General features: G+C 53.7%; 4 protein-coding genes across 4 annotated transcripts; 3 read left to right on the forward strand and 1 right to left on the reverse strand.

The window, feature by feature from the left end:
• Nucleotides 1–658: 658 nt before the first annotated feature.
• On the forward strand, nt 659–1488 carry V2A60_008314 (uncharacterized protein; the record flags this gene model as incomplete). Its single annotated transcript, XM_083259587.1, has 2 exons — nt 659–722; nt 1010–1488. 2 exons carry the CDS (start codon nt 659–661, stop codon nt 1486–1488), a joined length of 543 nt encoding a protein of 180 aa, XP_083115713.1.
• A 2967-nt stretch (nt 1489–4455) lies between these two features.
• V2A60_008315 (uncharacterized protein) lies at nt 4456–8146 on the forward strand (the record flags this gene model as incomplete). The annotated part of the gene is made up of 4 exons (XM_083259588.1): nt 4456–5503; nt 5554–5984; nt 6041–7399; nt 7469–8146. The coding sequence occupies 4 exons, from the start codon at nt 4456–4458 to the stop codon at nt 8144–8146; spliced, it is 3516 nt and encodes a 1171-aa protein (XP_083115714.1).
• A 218-nt stretch (nt 8147–8364) lies between these two features.
• Nucleotides 8365–10522, reverse strand: V2A60_008316 (CobW/HypB/UreG, nucleotide-binding domain-containing protein; the record flags this gene model as incomplete). Its single annotated transcript, XM_083259589.1, has 5 exons — nt 8365–9573; nt 9644–9854; nt 9911–10210; nt 10269–10354; nt 10418–10522. The coding sequence occupies 5 exons, from the start codon at nt 10520–10522 to the stop codon at nt 8365–8367; spliced, it is 1911 nt and encodes a 636-aa protein (XP_083115715.1).
• A 5111-nt stretch (nt 10523–15633) lies between these two features.
• Nucleotides 15634–18191, forward strand: V2A60_008317 (uncharacterized protein; the record flags this gene model as incomplete). The annotated part of the gene is made up of 4 exons (XM_083259590.1): nt 15634–15870; nt 15944–16101; nt 16171–16365; nt 16418–18191. The coding sequence occupies 4 exons, from the start codon at nt 15634–15636 to the stop codon at nt 18189–18191; spliced, it is 2364 nt and encodes a 787-aa protein (XP_083115716.1).
• Nucleotides 18192–19723: the final 1532 nt, after the last annotated feature.

Below are 19723 nucleotides of genomic sequence, written 5' to 3' on the forward strand. Positions count from 1 at the left end.
TTGATTGACCTCTATTTGCCCAAAGACTCAGTAACGAGTGGTAGAGCACCTGACCACTCTTGGCCCAATACGGATTACCTGATCTGCTGAGTAGTTGCTGGTAGTCAACAGCATTGAAGGTCATTACTAAGTTGCAGTTATTTCCCAGGTATCTTGCATTCATGTACAATCTTTTCAGGTTAATTGAAACGACCTTCGTGCCTGATCTGAATCAGGCACTCACTAGTCATGACTTTGTTCAGCCCTGGTGCTGGATGCTCGCGAGTAATACTAGGCCGAATTTCAGCGCGCGAGGGCCGGGGAGGTAATAATAGTACTTTGCGGTACTGGGAGGGCCGCAAGTATTTAGACTTGTATGCACATAATGTTCCGCGTCAGTGACAGTGTTACGTGTCCGCGCCGCACACCAACAAAGAGACAAACCGAGAGGCGTAGGTCTTACCCATAATATAAGGTTAGTGGCGGGGATTGCGGCATGAGGAAATGAATTGGGACGGTCGATCATGCTGCGCGACCAAGTCGACTGTTCTTGTGTGTGTTGTAGGTATAAAAAAACAGTCAGGACTGTCCTCAACGCCGAGCTCATGAAAGCAGCCGACATCACGTCAGTCTACCACATAAATCTATCCGCCACAGCGACCTACCACAGCACCTCATCATGAGCGCCTCCTTCCACCCTCGGCTTCTTTTCATCCTCTCCTTGGCGGTTATATCCATCGCCGGTCAGTGGAGCGGGGGTTACAACATGACTGGCGTGCCGGTTAGGGCCAACCCTCTGCGTAAATGCTGATTAAAGGGCTTCGCCAGCAAACCCTATACGGCAAAATGGCCGTGCACCTGTACTGGAGGCAAGGTCGCTGCCGACTGCAATTGGATCGAGTCCACAAAACTTTACAACGCTGTCAGGCACGCAGACTGCAAGTGTTTCGACCGACCGCCGGGGAACCGGGACGCGGATGAGCCAGATACCCTGAAGGCGTATGGCGAGGGAAAGCCTAATGCGGTGAAGGGCTGCATGTGCGACCCCGTGTCGAGGGCGACGAGGGGAAGCCCGACGCCGATGGGTTGGTGCCAGGTCGTGCATGCTGGTGCCGGGGTCAGTTCCTGAAAGATAACAGCGGCTTGAGTGAGGCCAAGGAGGGCGAGGCTATGTTGGAGGAGGCCGATGCTATTGTGGAGGAGCCTGTTGTTAATAACGAGGACCTTCTCGAAGCTATCTGGGGGCAGTCTTTTGTTGACAACCAGGCTATCATCGATTCTATTTGCGAGACGCCTCCTGCTCCCGTCGACGCTACTCCCCCTGCTCCCGTCGAGGCTCCTGTTGAGGAGACCGCTACTCCCGCTGCTCCCGTCGAAGCTCCTGTTCAAGAGACCGCTGCTCCCGCTGCTCCTGCTGCCCCCGCTACTCGCGTTGACGCCGACGCCGCCAAGAAGTGCAGATCGGACATTCGCAAGAGCAAGCTTACTGTGCTGAAACTTTGCGCCTAGCTGAGGAAGGTTGAGTCTACGGAGTTGCCCAAGGATCTGAAAGACTTGGTTCCGAACTGCTCGGTTGTTCACATCACGAAGATCTGCAAGAGATGTTCAAAACGCTGAGAAGCTACACTTGGACTCATACATCGACTACAATCTGTTGACCATCAAAGACTTACGCCAACAAGGGCCCGGAGAAGTCAGCTCCAGGTTCGAACAAGAAAAGCAGGGTAAAGTTCTTTACCTAAGATTATTAGGGATTTTAGAGGCATGTAAAGACTCTGCGAGCCATTCGGCGCAATATATGCATACGTACAACCTACTGCTGCAATAATTATACGCGTCTAGCCGACTCTTTAGCAGAGGTTTTTGTGCAATGGAAAAGAGTTCATAGTATTCAAGGAATTCCTTGAAGAGGAGAACTTTTCAGGGGCCTCGCAAGATTGGGCACAGATCCTGAAGCAAACGCGGCTTCAATGTGAGTCTAAACCAGCCTTTGCCTCGGCAATTTGCTAAAAAAAAAAAAAGATATATCACTAGACCCTGCCCGGTAGGTGCTGTAATAGCAGCAAGTTGTCTTTGATAATGCAGTTGGAGGTGGCGTCACACCCTACCAGGGAAATCCAACTACGGAGAATGAAGAGCTGTGGGACGAGCTATACAAGCGTAAGTTTGGCTTTCAAATCATGATTCCCGAAACAAGCTCTGAATGAATTCAAATACCGTTAATGAGTCGCATTCCTTATGACGAGGCAGGAAATATGCCAAACAGGACCGCCAGCGATGGAGACGGCGTCATACACACCGTCACTTTGTAGATGACGATTGGAACAGCACATATAACCCGTTCAGCCTTCATGGCTCGGGAGCCGAGTCGGTGCTGTGAGTGTAGCTTTTAATGCGTACTGAAGATTACTCATTTTAGCTCATGCATTTCCTATGGCGACACGGCTACTCCGTAGTGGTAGCAACATTGGCCGCCCCTTGTCCCTCTAGATGGCTGTCACGGTTTACATTAGTTCCTGGCTTTAATATCAAGTATTTTATACTTATTTACAAGGGGAGTAATATTCATCTGCGCGTAATATAAGCAGGAGACTTGAGCCCGTGCGAAACGCAATAGCAGGAGGAAGCATGGGCATGGAGCGATGCAACCCTGGTAGCCCAACCACGGCTGTGCGCCAGGTCCCGTCCCAACTCGCCGTTGGAATTATGAAGTTGTCCGTTGAATGTCGCGGTGAGAGAGAGAGAGGCCGCCAACGACCCTGTCTAAGTCGCTCATAAGAAAGCCGCCTTCTAGACAGCCTTGGCCTCTGAGAAGCCTTTGCCAAGACACCGACGTAAAAAATCTCAGCACCCAGCCCTCCAAGACATGGCGGTTAAGAAACATGTGGTGGCGGCCCCTGGTCCACTCGCGTGGTCCTTCTGTGATGCTTCGCCACGATGGCGGCACTTGGCGACTGCGCTAGTCCAGCTGATGCGCCAGCTGGTTGGCGGCGGGTGATGGGGAGGGGGGCGACTTGCATCATTTGCTAGATTAGTCCTGGCCATGGAGATGAGGCTGTGGATGCCTTTCCCAACGATGCTCAACCTTATTTCAGGTCTGCTGTGGGCAAAAAGAAAAAAAGTACCGCTTTGGGTGCTGGCCCCCATATCGCGAGCCGTCAAGTTGGATTAAGGCAGGGTACGCAGTATAATAAGCGGCATGGAGAAGGCTGTCCGGCTCTCTCTCAGCTTGCCTTGTTAGGGAAGTTGCCTCTACTTACTTACTCTTCGTGGAGATTGGGTTAGCGATGACCTCTGAAGAATTCCCCCCGCCTTGCACTGCCTCGCTCCCCCTCACCCGGGTGACGTTCCCGTTGGCCCAGGTCGGAGGATGCCACAGTTTGTTGAAACATGATGCAGCTGCAAACCGGCCGATACTGCAAGATGTATATGCAATCATACGGGTATCGGCGGCACGAGATGCTGTCCTCTCCTAAGCAGACCCGTATGGGACACCACGAAGAAACGTGCACCTGTCAATTCTACTTGGAATGAGACTATCATGCGCATTTCTCCTCTTTTTTGGCACAAATCTGGCCGTTGCTGCAGGGTCGGGCATTTCCACGCCTCAGACACAGGCAGGCTAGTACCAAGATACTCCCTGCTGTCAGCATCTGCAACTCGGTCCATCATGAATAGGGACCTTTCTAGAACTTGCAGAGGCTTGAAGCCAGTTCCTCATTAGCCTCAACGACGTAGATCGCTTTTTACAAATTGATTAATGGAACTTCTTACGCTGGAGGCTGTGCAGATATGAAAAAAAAGGCCGCTTATTGTATTTGCAAGTATCGCGGCACCTACGCTTGAAGATGTGATACAATCAGAGACACCCAAAGATCGGCGACGGCACCAGTCTTGTGCCAAGCAATCCTCCGTCAACTTTGACGTAATTAAATTGTCGAAAAATGGTGGCTATGCTAGAAAATTATTCTTCTCTCAAGCTGCATTCTCTCACAGCCTGTCCCTCTGGTGGCAATTCGCCTCGGGAGACTTTGGCTGAGCGCGAGGATCAAAGCCGCTAGACTAGCAGAAAACAGACGACAGATTTCAAATGAACCCATCTTAGATGCAAATTAAGCTCTTCCAGACCTTCCGTTTCGGGCTCGGCTCGCCAAGCAGTTTTGCTTCTGAGAAGCCAAGCCCTCTGGTTTCCCGACCGTACTGAGTAGTACCGCTCTTAGCCAGCAGGCTGGCAAAAAGCGTCCGTGTCTCGCAAGTTGGTTGTGCTCAGCCTCCTTCTACTGGCCATTAATATTGGCCGGGTGGCCAGCCATGCTTCTACAGCGAGGAGCAAGGGAGAGCAAAGGAAAAAAGAGAGCCGCATCAAGTATACTGCATCTCGCATTTGCTACTCATTATTCTTGTTGAACAACATAAAAAAAAATCCCTGTTCATGCATAGACCTGATACACCAGTCTCCTCCCCTTACCGTTCGCCATGGCGAACAACACACTTTCGCCCAACACCCTCGAGGTGGCTCCCCGCAACCGGTCCCTGAGCAACGCCGACACCATCGCGTCGTCTACCTTCTCCAACCCGTTCCTCACTCCCAGCACGCTGAGCTGCGCCTCGAGCGTGCTGGAGGACCCGGAGCTCGCGCTGCGCCCGGATCCCGGCAGCGAGGCCGACTTCGAGGTGGCCGGCAACCCGTTCGCGTTCTCGCCCGGACAGCTCAACAAACTGCTCAACCCCAAGTCGCTCTCTGCATTTCAGGCACTCGGTGGGCTGGACGGCATAGCGCGTGGCTTGCAGACGGATGTCAAGGCTGGTCTCAGCCTCGACGAGACCGCCATCGCCTCCCCGATTTCCTTCCAAGACGCCGTCGCAGGCAAGACAAAAACCGGGCTCTCTGCAGCGCCAAGTCCTGTGCCACCACCGTCGCCGTCCTTGGAAGCCTATGGCGACCGCATTCGTGTCTTCAAGCGCAATGTGCTGCCTGCGAAAAAAGCCACGCCGCTGTGGAAGCTCATGTGGAACGCCTACAACGACAAGGTACTGATTCTCCTGACTGTGGCTGCCGTTATTTCTCTGGCTCTTGGACTATACGAGACTCTCGGAGTTGATCATCCGGACGATGCGCCGCCGCCCGTTGACTGGGTCGAGGGCGTCGCCATTTGCGTCGCCATCATCATTGTCACCGTCGTGGGCTCGCTGAATGACTGGCAGAAGGAAAAAGCATTCGTCAAGCTCAACGCCCGCAAAGATGACCGAGAAATCAAGGTGATACGATCCGGAAAATCCTTCATGATCAATGTTCATGATATCCTCGTCGGCGATGTCCTGCACTTGGAGCCTGGTGACTTGGTTCCGGTGGATGGCATCTTCATCGAGGGCCATGATGTCAAATGCGATGAATCTTCGGCTACTGGCGAATCAGACGCGCTGAGAAAGACCTCCGGCGCCGAAGTATTCCGAGCCATTGAGTCTGGCCAGACGAAGAAGGAGCTGGATCCCTTCATCATCTCTGGCGCCAAGGTTCTCGAGGGTGCGTACTGGCCGTGTATTCCCAGATACATGACAGCTAACGATTCATAGGCATGGGGACATTTGTCTGCACATCTGTCGGCGTGAACAGCAGCTTCGGCAAGATTATGATGTCCGTTCGCACCGAGACCGAAGCTACACCGTTGCAGAAGAAGCTCGAAAAGCTAGCCGTGGCTATCGCCAAACTAGGTAGTGCTGCTGCCGGATTCCTCTTTGTCATTCTCCTCATCCGTTTCCTCGTCGGACTCTCTGGTGACGCCCGTGACCCTACCACGAAGGCCTCTGCTTTTATGGACATATTGATTGTTGCCATCACCATTATTGTCGTTGCCGTCCCTGAAGGCTTGCCCCTAGCCGTGACGCTTGCTCTAGCATTTGCCACCACAAGACTACTACGGGAGAACAACCTGGTCCGGGTGCTGCGCGCGTGCGAGACCATGGGTAATGCTACGACAATCTGTTCGGATAAGACGGGCACCTTGGTAAGTAGGCTCCCACTGGCTGCGATCGATGCATAGTTTTAACATGTCATGGCCAGACGACGAACAAAATGACAGTAGTGGCTGGCACATTCGGCTCAACCAGTTTTTCGAAATCTACCGAGACCGAGAAGCCCAATGAGCAGACTGTGAGCGAATGGGCTTCCGCTCTCCCTCCAGCCACCAAAGACATGATTGTGCAATCTGTTGCCATCAACTCCACCGCTTTTGAGAGCGAGGAAGACGGCAAACCCGTGTTTATCGGGTCCAAGACCGAAACGGCGCTTCTTCAACTGGCGAAAGACCACCTAGGGCTGCAGTCGCTGCGTGAGATGCGCGCCAACGAGCAGGTCGTGCAGATGATGCCGTTTGACTCGAGCAAGAAGTGCATGGCCGCCGTCTTCAAGACCGATTCCGGTTACCGCCTGCTCATCAAAGGCGCGTCCGAGATCCTGCTCAAGTGCTGCTCCGAGATCCTGAACCCACACGACCTGACGTGCGAGCCGCTCGACAAACCTCGCGCCAGAGCCCTCCGTGCCGTCATCGACAGGTACGCCAGCCTGTCGCTGCGCACCATTGGTCTCGTCCACCGCGACTTTGCGTCGTGGCCGCCGGCGCAGGCCGAGGTGGTGGACGGCGCGGTGCAGCTGGCGTCGCTACTGCGCGGCAGCAGCGCAGGAGGCGGCCTCGTCTTTGTCGGCGTCATCGGCATCCAGGACCCGGTCCGGCCGGGGGTGCCCGAGGCGGTCCGCAAGGCGCAGCACGCGGGCGTCGTGGTGCGCATGGTGACGGGCGACAACGTCATCACCGCCCGGGCCATCGCGGCCGAGTGCGGCATCTACACCGAGGGGCCGGGGGGCGGCGTCGTCATGGAAGGGCCGGCGTTCCGCAAGCTCTCCGAGCGCGAGGTGGGCGACGTGCTGCCGAGGCTGCGGGTGCTGGCGCGCTCCTCGCCCGAGGACAAGCGCGTCCTCGTGGCCAGGCTCAAGGCGCTCGGCGAGACCGTCGCCGTGACGGGCGACGGCACAAACGACGCGCCGGCGCTCAAGGCCGCCGACGTGGGCTTCTCGATGGGCATCTCGGGCACCGAGGTCGCCAAGGAGGCGTCCGCCATCGTCCTCATGGACGACAACTTTACGTCAATCATCACGGCGCTGAAATGGGGCCGTGCCGTCAACGACGCGGTGCAAAAGTTTCTGCAGTTCCAGATCACGGTCAACATCACGGCCGTTCTGCTCGCCTTCATCACGGCACTGTACAGCCCCGAGATGAAGCCCGTCCTCCGGGCCGTGCAGCTGCTCTGGGTAAACCTCATCATGGACACCTTTGCCGCGCTGGCCCTGGCCACGGATCCGCCCGCGGACAAGATTCTCAACCGACAGCCGCAGGGGAAGAAGGCGCCTCTCATCACCACCAATGTACGTGTGCCCCATTCATTCATTCATCCTTTTATTCTGTTCGCACCCCACTAATACATGGAATCATAGATGTGGAAAATGATTATTGGCCAAGCCATCTTCCAGCTCGTCGTCACGCTCGTGCTCTACTTTGCCGGCGCGCAGATCCTCAACTACGACGCCTCCCGGACGGTCGAGCTCGACACCATCATCTTCAACACGTTTGTCTGGATGCAAATCTTTAACCAGTTCAACAACCGCCGCCTCGACAACAAGTTCAATATTTTCGAGGGCCTGCACCGCAACCACTTCTTCATCTTCATCTGCGTGCTCATGGTAGGCCTGCAGGTCACCATTGTATTCTTCGGCTCGCGCGCGTTCGGCATCGTCAGCGGGGGTCTCGACGCTGAGCAGTGGGCGATATGCATCGTCATTGCCGTCATGTGCCTGCCGTGGGCGGTGCTCGTCCGCCTCGTCCCGGATGCGTACTTTGCGGCCGTCGCGGCCGTCGTGGGCCGGCCCGTGGCGGTGCTCTACCGAGCGGCAGGCCGCGGCTGTGGCAGGGTGCTCGGCCTGTTTCGCAAGAAGAAGCAAGAGACTGGCGACACGGGTTCGGTGCAAGATGTTGAGGCGTCACTGCGGGATGTTGCAGTTCAAGAACCAGCCGCTGTCCAAGAACCAGCTGCTGCGCCTCCTGCAATTGTCATTTGCGAGACGCCACAGGTCCAGATTACGGGACCGGAAATTGACGAGAAACGACAGAGTTGACTGTAATTATTATTTTAAATGTTTGGTGTTGGGGCACTTGTAATTGAACCATAGATAGACGTTTTTCACAGCAATGCAAAAGTTTTGAATCAAAATCATTTCGTTTTCATTAATCAATCTTTCTTCAAACAAATATCGATTGCTTTTTTTAAAAAAAGGAAAAATCATTTCACCTCGTCACCTCCCCCTTTGGATATTAAAAAAATGCGTAAAGGAATTCAAGAAACTTCCTCAAAAGCTTGTTTGATGGACCGCACCCCATGTCTGTGATTCTGGTTGTGCCCGGCGTGGTCATGCCCATCCTCTTCGTCGTCGTCCTCCTCGCCGGGCTCTCCCGCCCAGTCCGGGAAGCCGTCGTCGAACAGGCCCTGCAGGGCCTCTTTGAGCTTGTCGAGGTCGTCGCCGTGGGCCGGGTGGTCGCGCATCACGCGCTCCCAGTCGGCGAGCTCGGCGTCGGTCAGCAGGCAGCCGTCGAGCAGCGCCTCGACGCCCGCGTGGTCGAGCCCCTCGCCGATGAAGACGAGCTCCTGGCGGCGGTCCCCCCACTCGCCGCCCTTGCCAATGTCGTGCTGCACGAGCGCGTCGACCTCGGGGTCGCCGGTCGTGTACTGCTCGGCCGGCAGCGTGCAGAACCAGGGGCGGCCGCCGGCCATGGTCAGCATGGCGCCGGCCTGCGACCACTCGCCGGCCCGGTGCGGCCGCGTCGCCAGCAGGAACTCGCCCTTGGACCGGAACAGCCGCGAAAACGTCGGGTGCGCCCGCTTGTTGGCGAGGATCTCCTCGTTGGGCGGCATGTCGAGCGGGTCGACGGCCATGGCGTCTTCCTCTGTGCTGCCTTTGCCGGCAGCGGGGGCGGCGGCGGCCGTCTTGTTGGAGGCCGAGACTGGCTTGTGCTTCTCCGAGGGTGGAGGGGAGGGAACGGTGCGGGCGGTAGAGTTGGAGCTGCCCGCAGAGTAGGCAGAGCCTTCTTGGGCGGAGCCGTTGGAGGAGCCGACACTCTGGGCGTCATCATCCTGCTCAACATCTTCCATTTCCTCGTCCTCTTCGTCCTCGTCATCTTCCTCTTCCTCGTCTTCCTCATCGTCGTCCTCGGGCTGCTCGAGCTGCAGGATAAACTTGTCGTAGAGGAGGGCAAAAAGGCGGCGCGGATGGAAAGGGCGCTGGCGCGAGTAGATGAAGCTCTGCACGTTGTACTCCTCCGTCTCGGGCTTGGGGGTGACGACGTTCTTGCCATTGACCTCGCGGACCGTCATGGCGTGCAGGTCTTGCAGCCAGCCATAGCCAGCCTGGGCCACGTCCATCCTAAAAAGGCCCGTGTTGACGAGCTGCTTGACGTCGACCTTGCCGTAGCTCGACTCTAGAATCTTGGCGCGATGGTTGAGCTTCTTGACAAGATCGACGATGCGCGTTCTCGTTTCCTTGGAGACCTTGACGTATCACGGTCAGTACAAATGCCACTCGAATAGTAAAAAGAAAATTGAATGACTAGTAACGTACCATGTCAATTTTGTTGAGAATAATGATATCGGCAAACTCAATCTGGTCGACCATGAGGTCAGAGACAGTACGCTCGTCTTCGGGAGTCACATCGTCGCGGCGAGCAGAGATGAGGTCGGCCGTGTCAAAGTCGTGCAGCATGGTAAACGTGTCAATGACTGTGACTGTAGTATCTAGCTTGGCAAACTTTTCCAGGCCACCAGCCTCCTTGCTGCAGGGGCTATTAGCATCCAACGTTATGCGTTACTCCAAGTAGGTGTCACTTACAGCTGCTGGAGCACCTTCATCATGTCTTCGTCTAGACCCTCGCCGCCTTCGTCGACGAGCTGACTCATTTGCTCGGCCAGCCTGTTGTCAAACGTCTCGGCAACCTGTTCGGGCTCGCTGATGCCACTGCTCTCGATGATAATGTAGTCGAAGCTCTGCAGCTGTGCCAGACGGACAAGCTCCTCGAGCAGGTCGCCGCGGAGGGTGCAGCAGATGCAACCATTCTGCAGGGCAATGACCTTTTCGTTGGTCTTTGTGAGGCGGTGCGTCTGTTTTATTAAAGATGCATCGACATTAATACTGGGAGACGGTTGACATTAGCTTTGCTTGCGAGGCGTAGATTTTCAAACAAACTTACGCGCCAATATCGTTGACGACGACGGCGATGCGAAGACCGTGATTGCTTCTGAGAATGTGCTGTAAAAGTGTGGTTTTTCCAGAGCCCTTTGAGAAGATATGAGATGCCTGAGCAAGAATAAAACACGGGCGAAGCAAATGTTCACTAACCAGAAAACCAGAGAGTAAAGTCACTGGGAGAGCCTTGGGAGGCACCTTTGTCTTCTGGGCCTTGGAGGCCTTTTTGTTCTTGCTTATCTTGAACCTGTTGACCATATTGTATACCTGTCACTTGGGAATGATGAGTATGAGAAACAAGCCAATTTTGATGTTGTTTCGATCAAGAAAAATGTGCAAATAAGACAGGGCAGGGGCTGGCAAAGGTATATATAGCAATGAATTTTACAAAACGCACAAACAAATTCCCTCCTGCACACCGTCAAGCCCAACCCAAACTCCCAGCCAGGAATTCACTCTTTCTGGGTTACGCACGCCATAGCCCATCCTGAGACGTCCGACGTGCTCATCAAGGTCGACAACGTATTGACCATCAGGGTTGTAAAGGTCGTGATAGTTTCGGGGCTGGCTTACATTCCTGGGCTGCTGATTGGTCGCGTGGTTCCAAATCGGGCATCCGCCCCAGCAACAAGCCCATCGATGTCGGGGACAGGGGAGTTACAAAGCAACTTTTGCTGTATTTTCTATTGGATGCGGCAGGAGGTGGTACTTGGCCTGGTTACGTCGAGATAAGTAAGAGGCGATTGCTCATTGGCTCGAGAGCGTCTGGCCCCCCCCCCCCCCCCCCTCATCTCTACGGGGAACGCATCATCTTTGGGAAAACACCATAGCGGTTCTCAAGAGGCCGCATGTCAGCTAGGGTTACGCACCGTCTTGCTGTTGCTCGATGCCGTCTGCGCTACGTCTGTACTCGGGTATAAATAGGAGCGCTCATGACCGCTGCTTCAGAGGGCAGAGGGACTGTTTGTGATGGCCCAGTGACCAGGAAAAAGAAGGCGACCACCGGTCATTATTTGACCGGACAACATTAGTCGCCATGTACGTACAGCCTACGATCCAGTACAACAAGGTTCCCGTCTACCCACATTCGGCAACACGGCAGAGAGCCACAAATTGGAAAGCAGCTGCGGCAGAGCGTCGCAGAAGCGGCGCCCTGAGCCACCAGATTTGCAGTCGAGCGAGGGCGGCCAAGACGAGCAGTACCGACCTCGGCACGGAGCTCATGTCATTTAGAGTCTATCAGGGTTGCTTCTGGCTGTCGCCTGCTGGTAGTTGTCAATCTTTCTGAGTCGGCGGTCGTCTGGTTCTACAACGGTGCATGGAATGCGACCGGCATTGCCACGAAATTGAGAGTTCAAGGTCGAGTAACGAGGAAAGTCGAGATCTGACTCTACCATGGTAGATAGCCACTCTAGAAGACGAATATTCAAGAAGTAGCGTATGGGTGAGAGCGGTTGCGCTTCAGGTGGAAGAAGGCTCTAAACCATCCACCTTGGCTTCCGGTGTCTTACCCATCGCAAGTGAGCCACGGTCGTAGCAAAACCTCACGAATAGATATGAGTGACAATGACAGAAGCAGCGAAGAAAATATGGCGGAATGGCCATGCGACAAAAGCCTGACGCGACATTGCTGCACAAATCGTGCAATGTCGATTGCGAATGGCAGGCCATAGTCGGCAAGGAACGGGCTGTCTCTCCTCTGAAATTTCTGTATTTTGTCAATACGCGTATGTCAGTATCAGAACCACTTCCTTACAGCACTATAAGGAGGGCAGGCATAATTTTGGATTCAACGATGGCCCAAAAACTATACACTGATGCTTGGAAATATTCGTAGAATGCATCTACCCTAGACGACGCTGTGGCTTCGAGAGATGCCTGCATGGCAACGTAGGAGGTTGGGTATTTCCTAAGTACCCAGGGACTTGGATCGATTTTTTTTTTCGTCAATGTTTTCTGGTGAGGGACTTTGGTGCGGAACTTTTTGTAGAAGGCTAGCTGTTCGTTTGCGTACACCATGGCGTCGTGACTCACGGTGATGGTGAGTGCGGGCAAGGACAACGACAAGGCTTACAAACAAGTGCCATGAAAGACCAAGAGCGGAGATGGCAGAGAACCAAGGAACCGACATTGCGATGTTTACGCAATAATAGCACTTGTCGAGGGCGCGCGCAGCCCGACGACCAGCAAAGCCAGACTAGGTTGGCCCTCCATGTGGAGAGCAGCAACAAGTTCCCCGGAAAGATTTACAATGGCGAAACGTAAAAGGCCATAAAAAAGGAGACAACGGCCCCGAGGCCAACTCCACAAGTCTCTTGGGGTACAATACCCCGGACCGGCCGATGCACGTGGAAGTGACGGGGCAAAAGTAGTCTGTCTGGAGAAGAGCCTCATTGCTCAACAGTTAGCCCCAGCAGCCCTGGCTGGTCTCAGCCCCATGGGGAGAGGGAGGGAAGCCAGCTCCATGGAGGGCAAGGTTACATTTGAGAGATGGATTTTCCGGACCAAGTAGATGTCCCCCGTGAAAAGAGGAGCGCTCGCAAAAGTTCCCCGTATTCTTGCCGTGTGGAGGCAGAGGTTTCTATTTGTCAACGTCAGCTAGGATGACTGATAGTCGGATGGGTTGATGGGACTCGATGCCGATGGCAGGTTGCCGTTAGGTAATTAATACATGCATTGTGGTAGTTGTGGCCGGTAAGAACGGGAGCGTAGTTGTGTAATTGTGTAGTATCAGCGAGTGAGTAAGTTGGTGAGTGAGTGAGTGAGTGAGTGAGTGAGTGAATGAGTGAGTGAGTGAACAGGAGTGTGGGCGGGCAATTTGTGGGTGATGGTGAGCGGCTGTGACAGCCTGGTTCCTGTTCTTGACTAGCAGGATTCAAGAAAGGATCAAAACGATTTGCCAAGGATTTACAGGCCAATCTTGCCATCGGCTTGGTATTTCTCGGCACGCTGTGTACATGGCGAACACATCGAGTTGAAATTGTGACCGAGACTGACCGACCGCCTTACGTCGAGTGAGTACATGCATGAAGGAGTTGAATTGCATGCAAAAGTTCCTCGAGGCATGCACTTTTCTAGCCAGAAGCCGAAAGCAAGAAAAAAAAATTAACTTTCCGAAACAGTCGGCAAAAAGACCGGTACAAAAGGACCTTGAGTGAATGGACAGTACGTCAACCATACAAGGGAGGCTAGGGATATGTAACTAGCTAGCGGTTAGCGTTTTGAGGCGCTGCTGTGGCGTTTTCTATTCCTCTTTCAATATATTTTTTGTATGTTCAGGTTGGCTCGGCGGCATTCTTTCCGCCGACATTTCCGTTTTATAATTTCCGATCTTTCTTTTATCAGAGAGAGGGGGGGGGGAGAGGGGGGCGTCGAAGCAGCAACAGCCCACTGATAGCAGGGGGGCATGAACAGGGCTGCCAGGCGCTGCGGAAGCGGCTCGGGTGATTGAACGACTGGCAGCCCACTACAGCGGGGGTGATGCGCTGAGACAGGTGAGCTTACAGCGGTTAGGCAGTCGCCTATAGGCACCGACCTACCCATAACCAGTACTCCGTATCCGTACTGTAGCCCGAAATAGCCGCTGAAAGTTTTCCTTGGCTCGCAAGCTCAGGGCCTTGGTTTTATTACGTGATGATTCTTGTTACGTCCCACCCATCCATTCATACTTCGTCTCAACTACAAACGAGCACCAACTGAACATTCTTTCATTGCCATAATCTTCACCATCGGCATCACCATCATCAAATTCTACTCAGTACACCATCACCACCATCGACATCATCACCTCCCCTACCGCACTACTCCCAACTAGGCCGAGGCGCCGCCCCTGCCGATTGCCTCTCTCTGTGGCGTCCACCATTGCTGCAGCCAGAGCTAAATTGGCATCCTCCTCAGTATTTCTCCGTCCTTGGCTGACCCGCTTCTTAGTATGCCCAGCACGCCACTGCCAGAGACATCCGACGACCACTCTTCTGGCCGTCTGTTCGGTTCGTCGCTTGCCATTCAAGCATACATACGGATACACGAGTCTCTTCCATTCCGATGCAAAAGGGTATGAGTGAGCCAAAAGGAAAACAACAATCGCGAACAAGAATCAACATGGCTTCAATCACAACCCTCCCAACCCCCCTTCATCCATACCAGTCAGCTCGCGCCAGCCCGTAGTTCTGTGGGCCGCAGGACTCGACGCCGCGCCATATCCCACCAGTAGAGAGCTTTCGTCAATGCAAAAACTGGCAACTCGACAAAGGGACCTCTCGCTGTCGAAACTCTTACCACTTTTACCGAGTTCTCAAATGCTCCTCGCTCCACTCACCTTGCCCCCGGTTGGCCTGGGCTCGTACCTGCGCGGTGGATCATCTCACAATTAGCTGAGCAGCCTCCTTGCGCTCCCTTTGTCCGACCTATGACCTCTGACCTCTGGCCCTGTCGGCATAACGGTCCAACCGAAACCCTCTTCGGACCCGGAACTCGCGCACCCAACTACCAGCATACCAGCGCACCACAGCTTACCCGCCTCGTCGCCCTATCAGTAATATGGCAATATGGTTCGGTTGACAACCCTGTCCATCATGGTGACGAACTCAGGCCCCATGGTTACATGGGGCGGGCTATGCGCACCATCCTTAGCTTGACCCTCGGCATTCTCGCGTCTTCTTTTATTGTATTTGCTTTTTTGCCTCGTCGCCTCAGTCGCCTCAGCTGGGCTGTCCGAAAAAGTGTGCAGGGCCAGCCTTCTCGGATCCCGCCTGTCCGTCGTGCTTGGAAACCTTGTCGCGCCTATTTCCCACCAGTTCCCTCTTCCAAGTGCGGCTTGCATAGGTACCAAGGATTTTGCTGATTTGTACTCCATACGTCCGCCGCTATTCCAAACCACATTCAACACCCCTTCTCGGACACTTTGCGTCAGCTAGCGTGGCGCAAATTCACACCATGTTACCCCATGCTCAACATCGTCATTCGTTGTCGGCCGACTTGCCCTCCAATCCAAGCCCCCAGCTCTCCTCCCCATCCATCCATCAGCTCTGCAAAAGTTCCTGGAAAACGTATGCCATCTCCAAGGCTCCGCATCTCCTCTGCCAACCCATTTCGCCTCATTGGCTGCTGGCCCGCTCCCTCGTCTCCCCTCCACATCTCTATCCTCCTACCCCATTGGGGTAGCTCGATTTATTATTTCTGCTACGCTCTGATCGCATTTGGCAGTTCCCCTTCTCTGGGCCATTATGCTCTGGTTTTAAAAAGACCCTTGCCGCCTCTTCGCCTGCCCGTTGATGAAACGACGTTGATCCCTTTCTCACCTTGTCCGACCTTGGCCTCTCTCCCAGTCTCAAGTAGTGGAGGGCTTTCGCCAAAGCTCAGCTCACACCATGGACGGGCTCAGGAAGATCCTCTCCCGCCAAAAGACAAACCAGTCCAACCAGTCTGTCGACCACGAAGGCGAACTTCAGGCCTTTCGCAAGCAGCACCGCTATGATCCCTTCCTCGGCGATGACAAGCTGCGCGCTGTTGATTCCGCTCTCGACTCGGGCAACGCAGAAAAGCTCCGCGATCTCGACAACAATCTGATCCAAGATGACTCGCCCTACCCAGAAGTCCGCGCCGCTGTACGTTCTGCCTGCGTCGCCGTTGCGGCTGGCTCCCGCCACGCATGAGTGAGACTAACATACTCTGATGTAGGTACCCAACACCGACGAGGACATGCCCGTTGACACCATCCGTGCCTGGGTCATTGGCGGGATTCTCTGCACCATCGTTTCTGCATGCAACGTTCTCCTCGCGTTGCGCCGCACACCGATCTCTATCAGCTCTACCGTCGTTCAGTTGGTCGCCTATCCGTATGTCACCTGCACACTTCCTCGAAATCACCAATCCTGGTACCCAAAACAACGCTGACAATGGCCTAGTATTGGCTGCTTCTGGGCTCGATTCATGCCCGAGAAAAGCTTCCGTCTCTTTGGCCGCAACTGTGAGCTCAACCCAGGCCCTTTCAATGTCAAAGAGCACACAATTATCACCATGATGACGGCCGCCGGCTCCGCGATCAGCTATGCCTTTGACATCCTTCTTGCGCAGGAGGTATTCTATGACCAGCACTTCAAGTAAGTATTATTGCAGCTTTTTTGCCAAAGCAGCCTCCTAACTCGCTCAAAGATGGGGCTTCCAGATTTTGCTCGTCCTCTCCACACAGGCCATGGGCTTTGGCATCGCCGGCATTGCCCGGCGTTTTCTCATCTACCCGTCATCTATGGTCTGGCCGGCGACCCTCGTCACCTGCGCCGTCATGTACTCTCTGCACAACCATCAGGCTGCCGACCCATCTACCACGAATGGCTGGAAGATTGGTCGCTATGCCTTCTTCCTCGCTGTTTCTGGCGGCACCTTTATCTGGGAGTGGGTTCCCCAGGTATTTGCCCAGATGTTTCAGTTCTTCAACTTTGCCTGCTGGATTGCTCCCAACGATGTCATTGTCAACCAGCTTTTTGGCGCTCAGTCTGGGCTTGGACTGATCCCCATTTCCTTTGATTGGAGCATTATCAGCGCCTTTTTCAACAGTCCGTTGCAGGCGCCAGCCTTTTCCCTCGTCAACATTGCCCTCGGACTGATTCTTGTGACGATTGCTGCATCTGGACTCTCATGGGCAGGCCCAGAGTTTTACCGCTACCTGCCGATTAGCGCCAACACAAATTTTGACCACTTTGCGAAGCCGTATAACACGTCTCGCATTCTCACGCCTGATTTCACCATGAACGAGACGGCCTACAAGGAGTACTCGCCAATTATTATCTCCCCCACGTTTACTCTGTCCTACGGCATGTCTTTTGCCGCCCTCATCTCGACCTTGGTCCACGTCGCCCTCTTCTATGGCCCGGACATCTGGCGTCGTAGCCGCGACATGCGCTCCGAGGAGCCCGACGTTCACCTGAAGCTGATGCGCAAGTACAAAGAGGCCCCCGAGTGGTGGTTCCTTGCCATCTTCGCCATGAGTTTTGCCTTTGGCATGATTGCCTCCCAAGTCTGGCCCACGCACCTCCCCTGGTGGGCCTTCATCATCTGCATTGCTCTGGGCGCCGTCTTCTTCATCCCAGTCGGCACGGTGCAGGCCATCACTAACCAACAGACCGGCCTCAACGTCATCACCGAGCTGGTTGTCGGTTTTATGCTGCCGGGACGGCCCATTGCCATGATGATGTTCAAGTGCTGGGGCTACATGATCATTTTCTACGGTCTCAACTACATTTCTGACATGAAGATTGGTCATTACATGAAGATCCCCCCTCGCTCCATGTTTGCCGCACAGGCTTTTGCTGTCATCTGGCTGTCTCTTGTGCAGGTGGCTACATACAACTTTTTGATCGGCAACATCAAGGGCATCTGCACCGAGGACCAAGCTCAGGGCCTCATCTGCCCGGCTGCACGCACCTTTTTCAACGCCAGTGTTATCTGGGGTGTGATTGGTCCGGCCAAGATGTTTGGTGCCGGTCAGCTCTTTTCGTGGCTCAACTGGTTCTGGCTCATCGGTGCCATCCTGCCCGTCATGCAGTACTTCATCACCCGGCGCTACCCCAAGAGCATCTTCCGCTACATGCTGACACCCGTCATCTTTGGCGCGGCCGGTCAGATTCCGCCCGCGACGCTCTACTACCTGTGGCAGTTTGTCACGGTCGGCCTCTTCTTCAACTGGTTCCTGCGCCGCCGCTACTTTGGCTGGTGGCAGCAGTACAACTACACGCTCTCGGGTGCCCTCGACATTGGCAACGCGCTCGCCAGCGTCGTCATTGCCCTCGCCCTGGGCCTGGGCAACGCCAACTTTCCCGATTGGTGGGGCAATACGGTGCCGTATTCCAACCTCGATGGATGGCACAATGCCACGACAAAGGTGTTTCAAAAGGGCCAGACGCCCTTGGGACCAGAAAAGTGGTGGTAGGTAGGTAGGGCATCGTGTTCGATTGGGCGTTGTCTCGGTGCGCAAAATATCTGAGGGAATGAGGAAACAAGGTGATGGTGACGAGTCAATAAACATTTTTGAGCTGGCATTTTTTTAAACAACGGCATTTTACTGGGTTCATTTCTTGGGTACATTGAAGCATACGAGCACGACGCTTGGGGGGAAATGAAAGTATAGACAGCGTCCTTGCAATTGTAGATGAAATACGTACATAATATACCACATTCCACGTCACGAGTTTCTCTTGAAACGTTTCTTGTCAGCAGTCAGGCTTCTTTTATTCGTCGTCCCATTTGATCTTGCTTTCATTAACCGACGTTTGCGCCGCGTTTTGGTGTAAATGGGCATTGTCCTTGAATTCATGACCTTGTCCTTGAATCAATGGGCCTTGTTCTTTGCATCAATTCCCTTGTCCCCGAATCAACGACCTTGTCCTGGACTCAATTACACTTTTTTTTTCCTTGACAAGAATTCTTGGTTTATTTTTAATTCAGGCCAGGGAACACTCTTGGCCTGTGGAGACAGTATAAAAGACGCCAATGCGAAAACCAAAAAAACGACCTCCCCCCGCCCTTCCCCTTCCCCCAGGGTGCTTTTACATTCTCGTCTCGGAATCCGTAAAGCAGGGATGAATGGAAAGAAAAAGTTAAGAGAAAAAAAAAGAACAGACAAAAAAAAAGAGAAAGTTGTAATTTTAGTACGGAGTACATTTCCGTTGCAAAGGGCGTCCCATGGATGCTCTTCTTTTATACGGTGCTGGTTTTCCTCGTTTTTCCTCGTTTTTCCTTTTTTCTTTTTTTTCTTCTTTTTCTTCCCTCTTTATTATATATTTTTTTCTTTTGTACGTCTTTTTTTACCGAAAGACTGGTGCCAAAAAGAAGCAGGCTTTTCCCTGGCCTTGTTGATTTCGGCGCATGCTCCAGAATGGGGCACCCTGAAGCTTGAAATTAACTAACTGGTGTAAGCGAGAAACAGAAAAAAAAAAAAAAAAGGAAAAGAAAAGAAAAGAAACAGAAACAGAAACATCTTTTTACGGAGTACTCAGACATGCATCATCGCTTGCATGTTCCCGGCATGTTTCTCTTTTGCTGGTCAAGGATTTCCTTCTGCTCCACGTGCGTCTGTTGGTGTGCTCTCGCTCCAAGTTACTTACTCTGTAGTCCTGCATTGGGTTTCTTTCCAGCTTCCAGTTTTCTTCCTCTTCCTGGCCCCCTCCCCTTTATATTATTGCCTACTTTGTATTGTCAAGTATTCAGAGTTATGCGTGACCAGAGTCCACGGGAGGCGACAAGGGCGGCGCCCGCCTACGGAGTGAGAGGGGGGGGGGGGGGGGGCGCATTGTTATGGATTCCCGTTTCCACAGATTTGGTCCTTGGTCCGCTCCCATATCTCCTCGCGCAACCGTTGATGCTCGATGCTTGATGCTTGTCAAAAAAATTTAAGAATAGGGGGTTGGTAGGTAGGTTGGTTGGTAGATAGGTAAGTAGGTAAGTAGGTAGGTAGGTATGCAA

This window comes from Cordyceps javanica, chromosome 5 (assembly GCF_051103115.1).
Source record: "Cordyceps javanica chromosome 5, complete sequence".
NCBI lineage: Eukaryota > Fungi > Ascomycota > Sordariomycetes > Hypocreales > Cordycipitaceae > Cordyceps > Cordyceps javanica.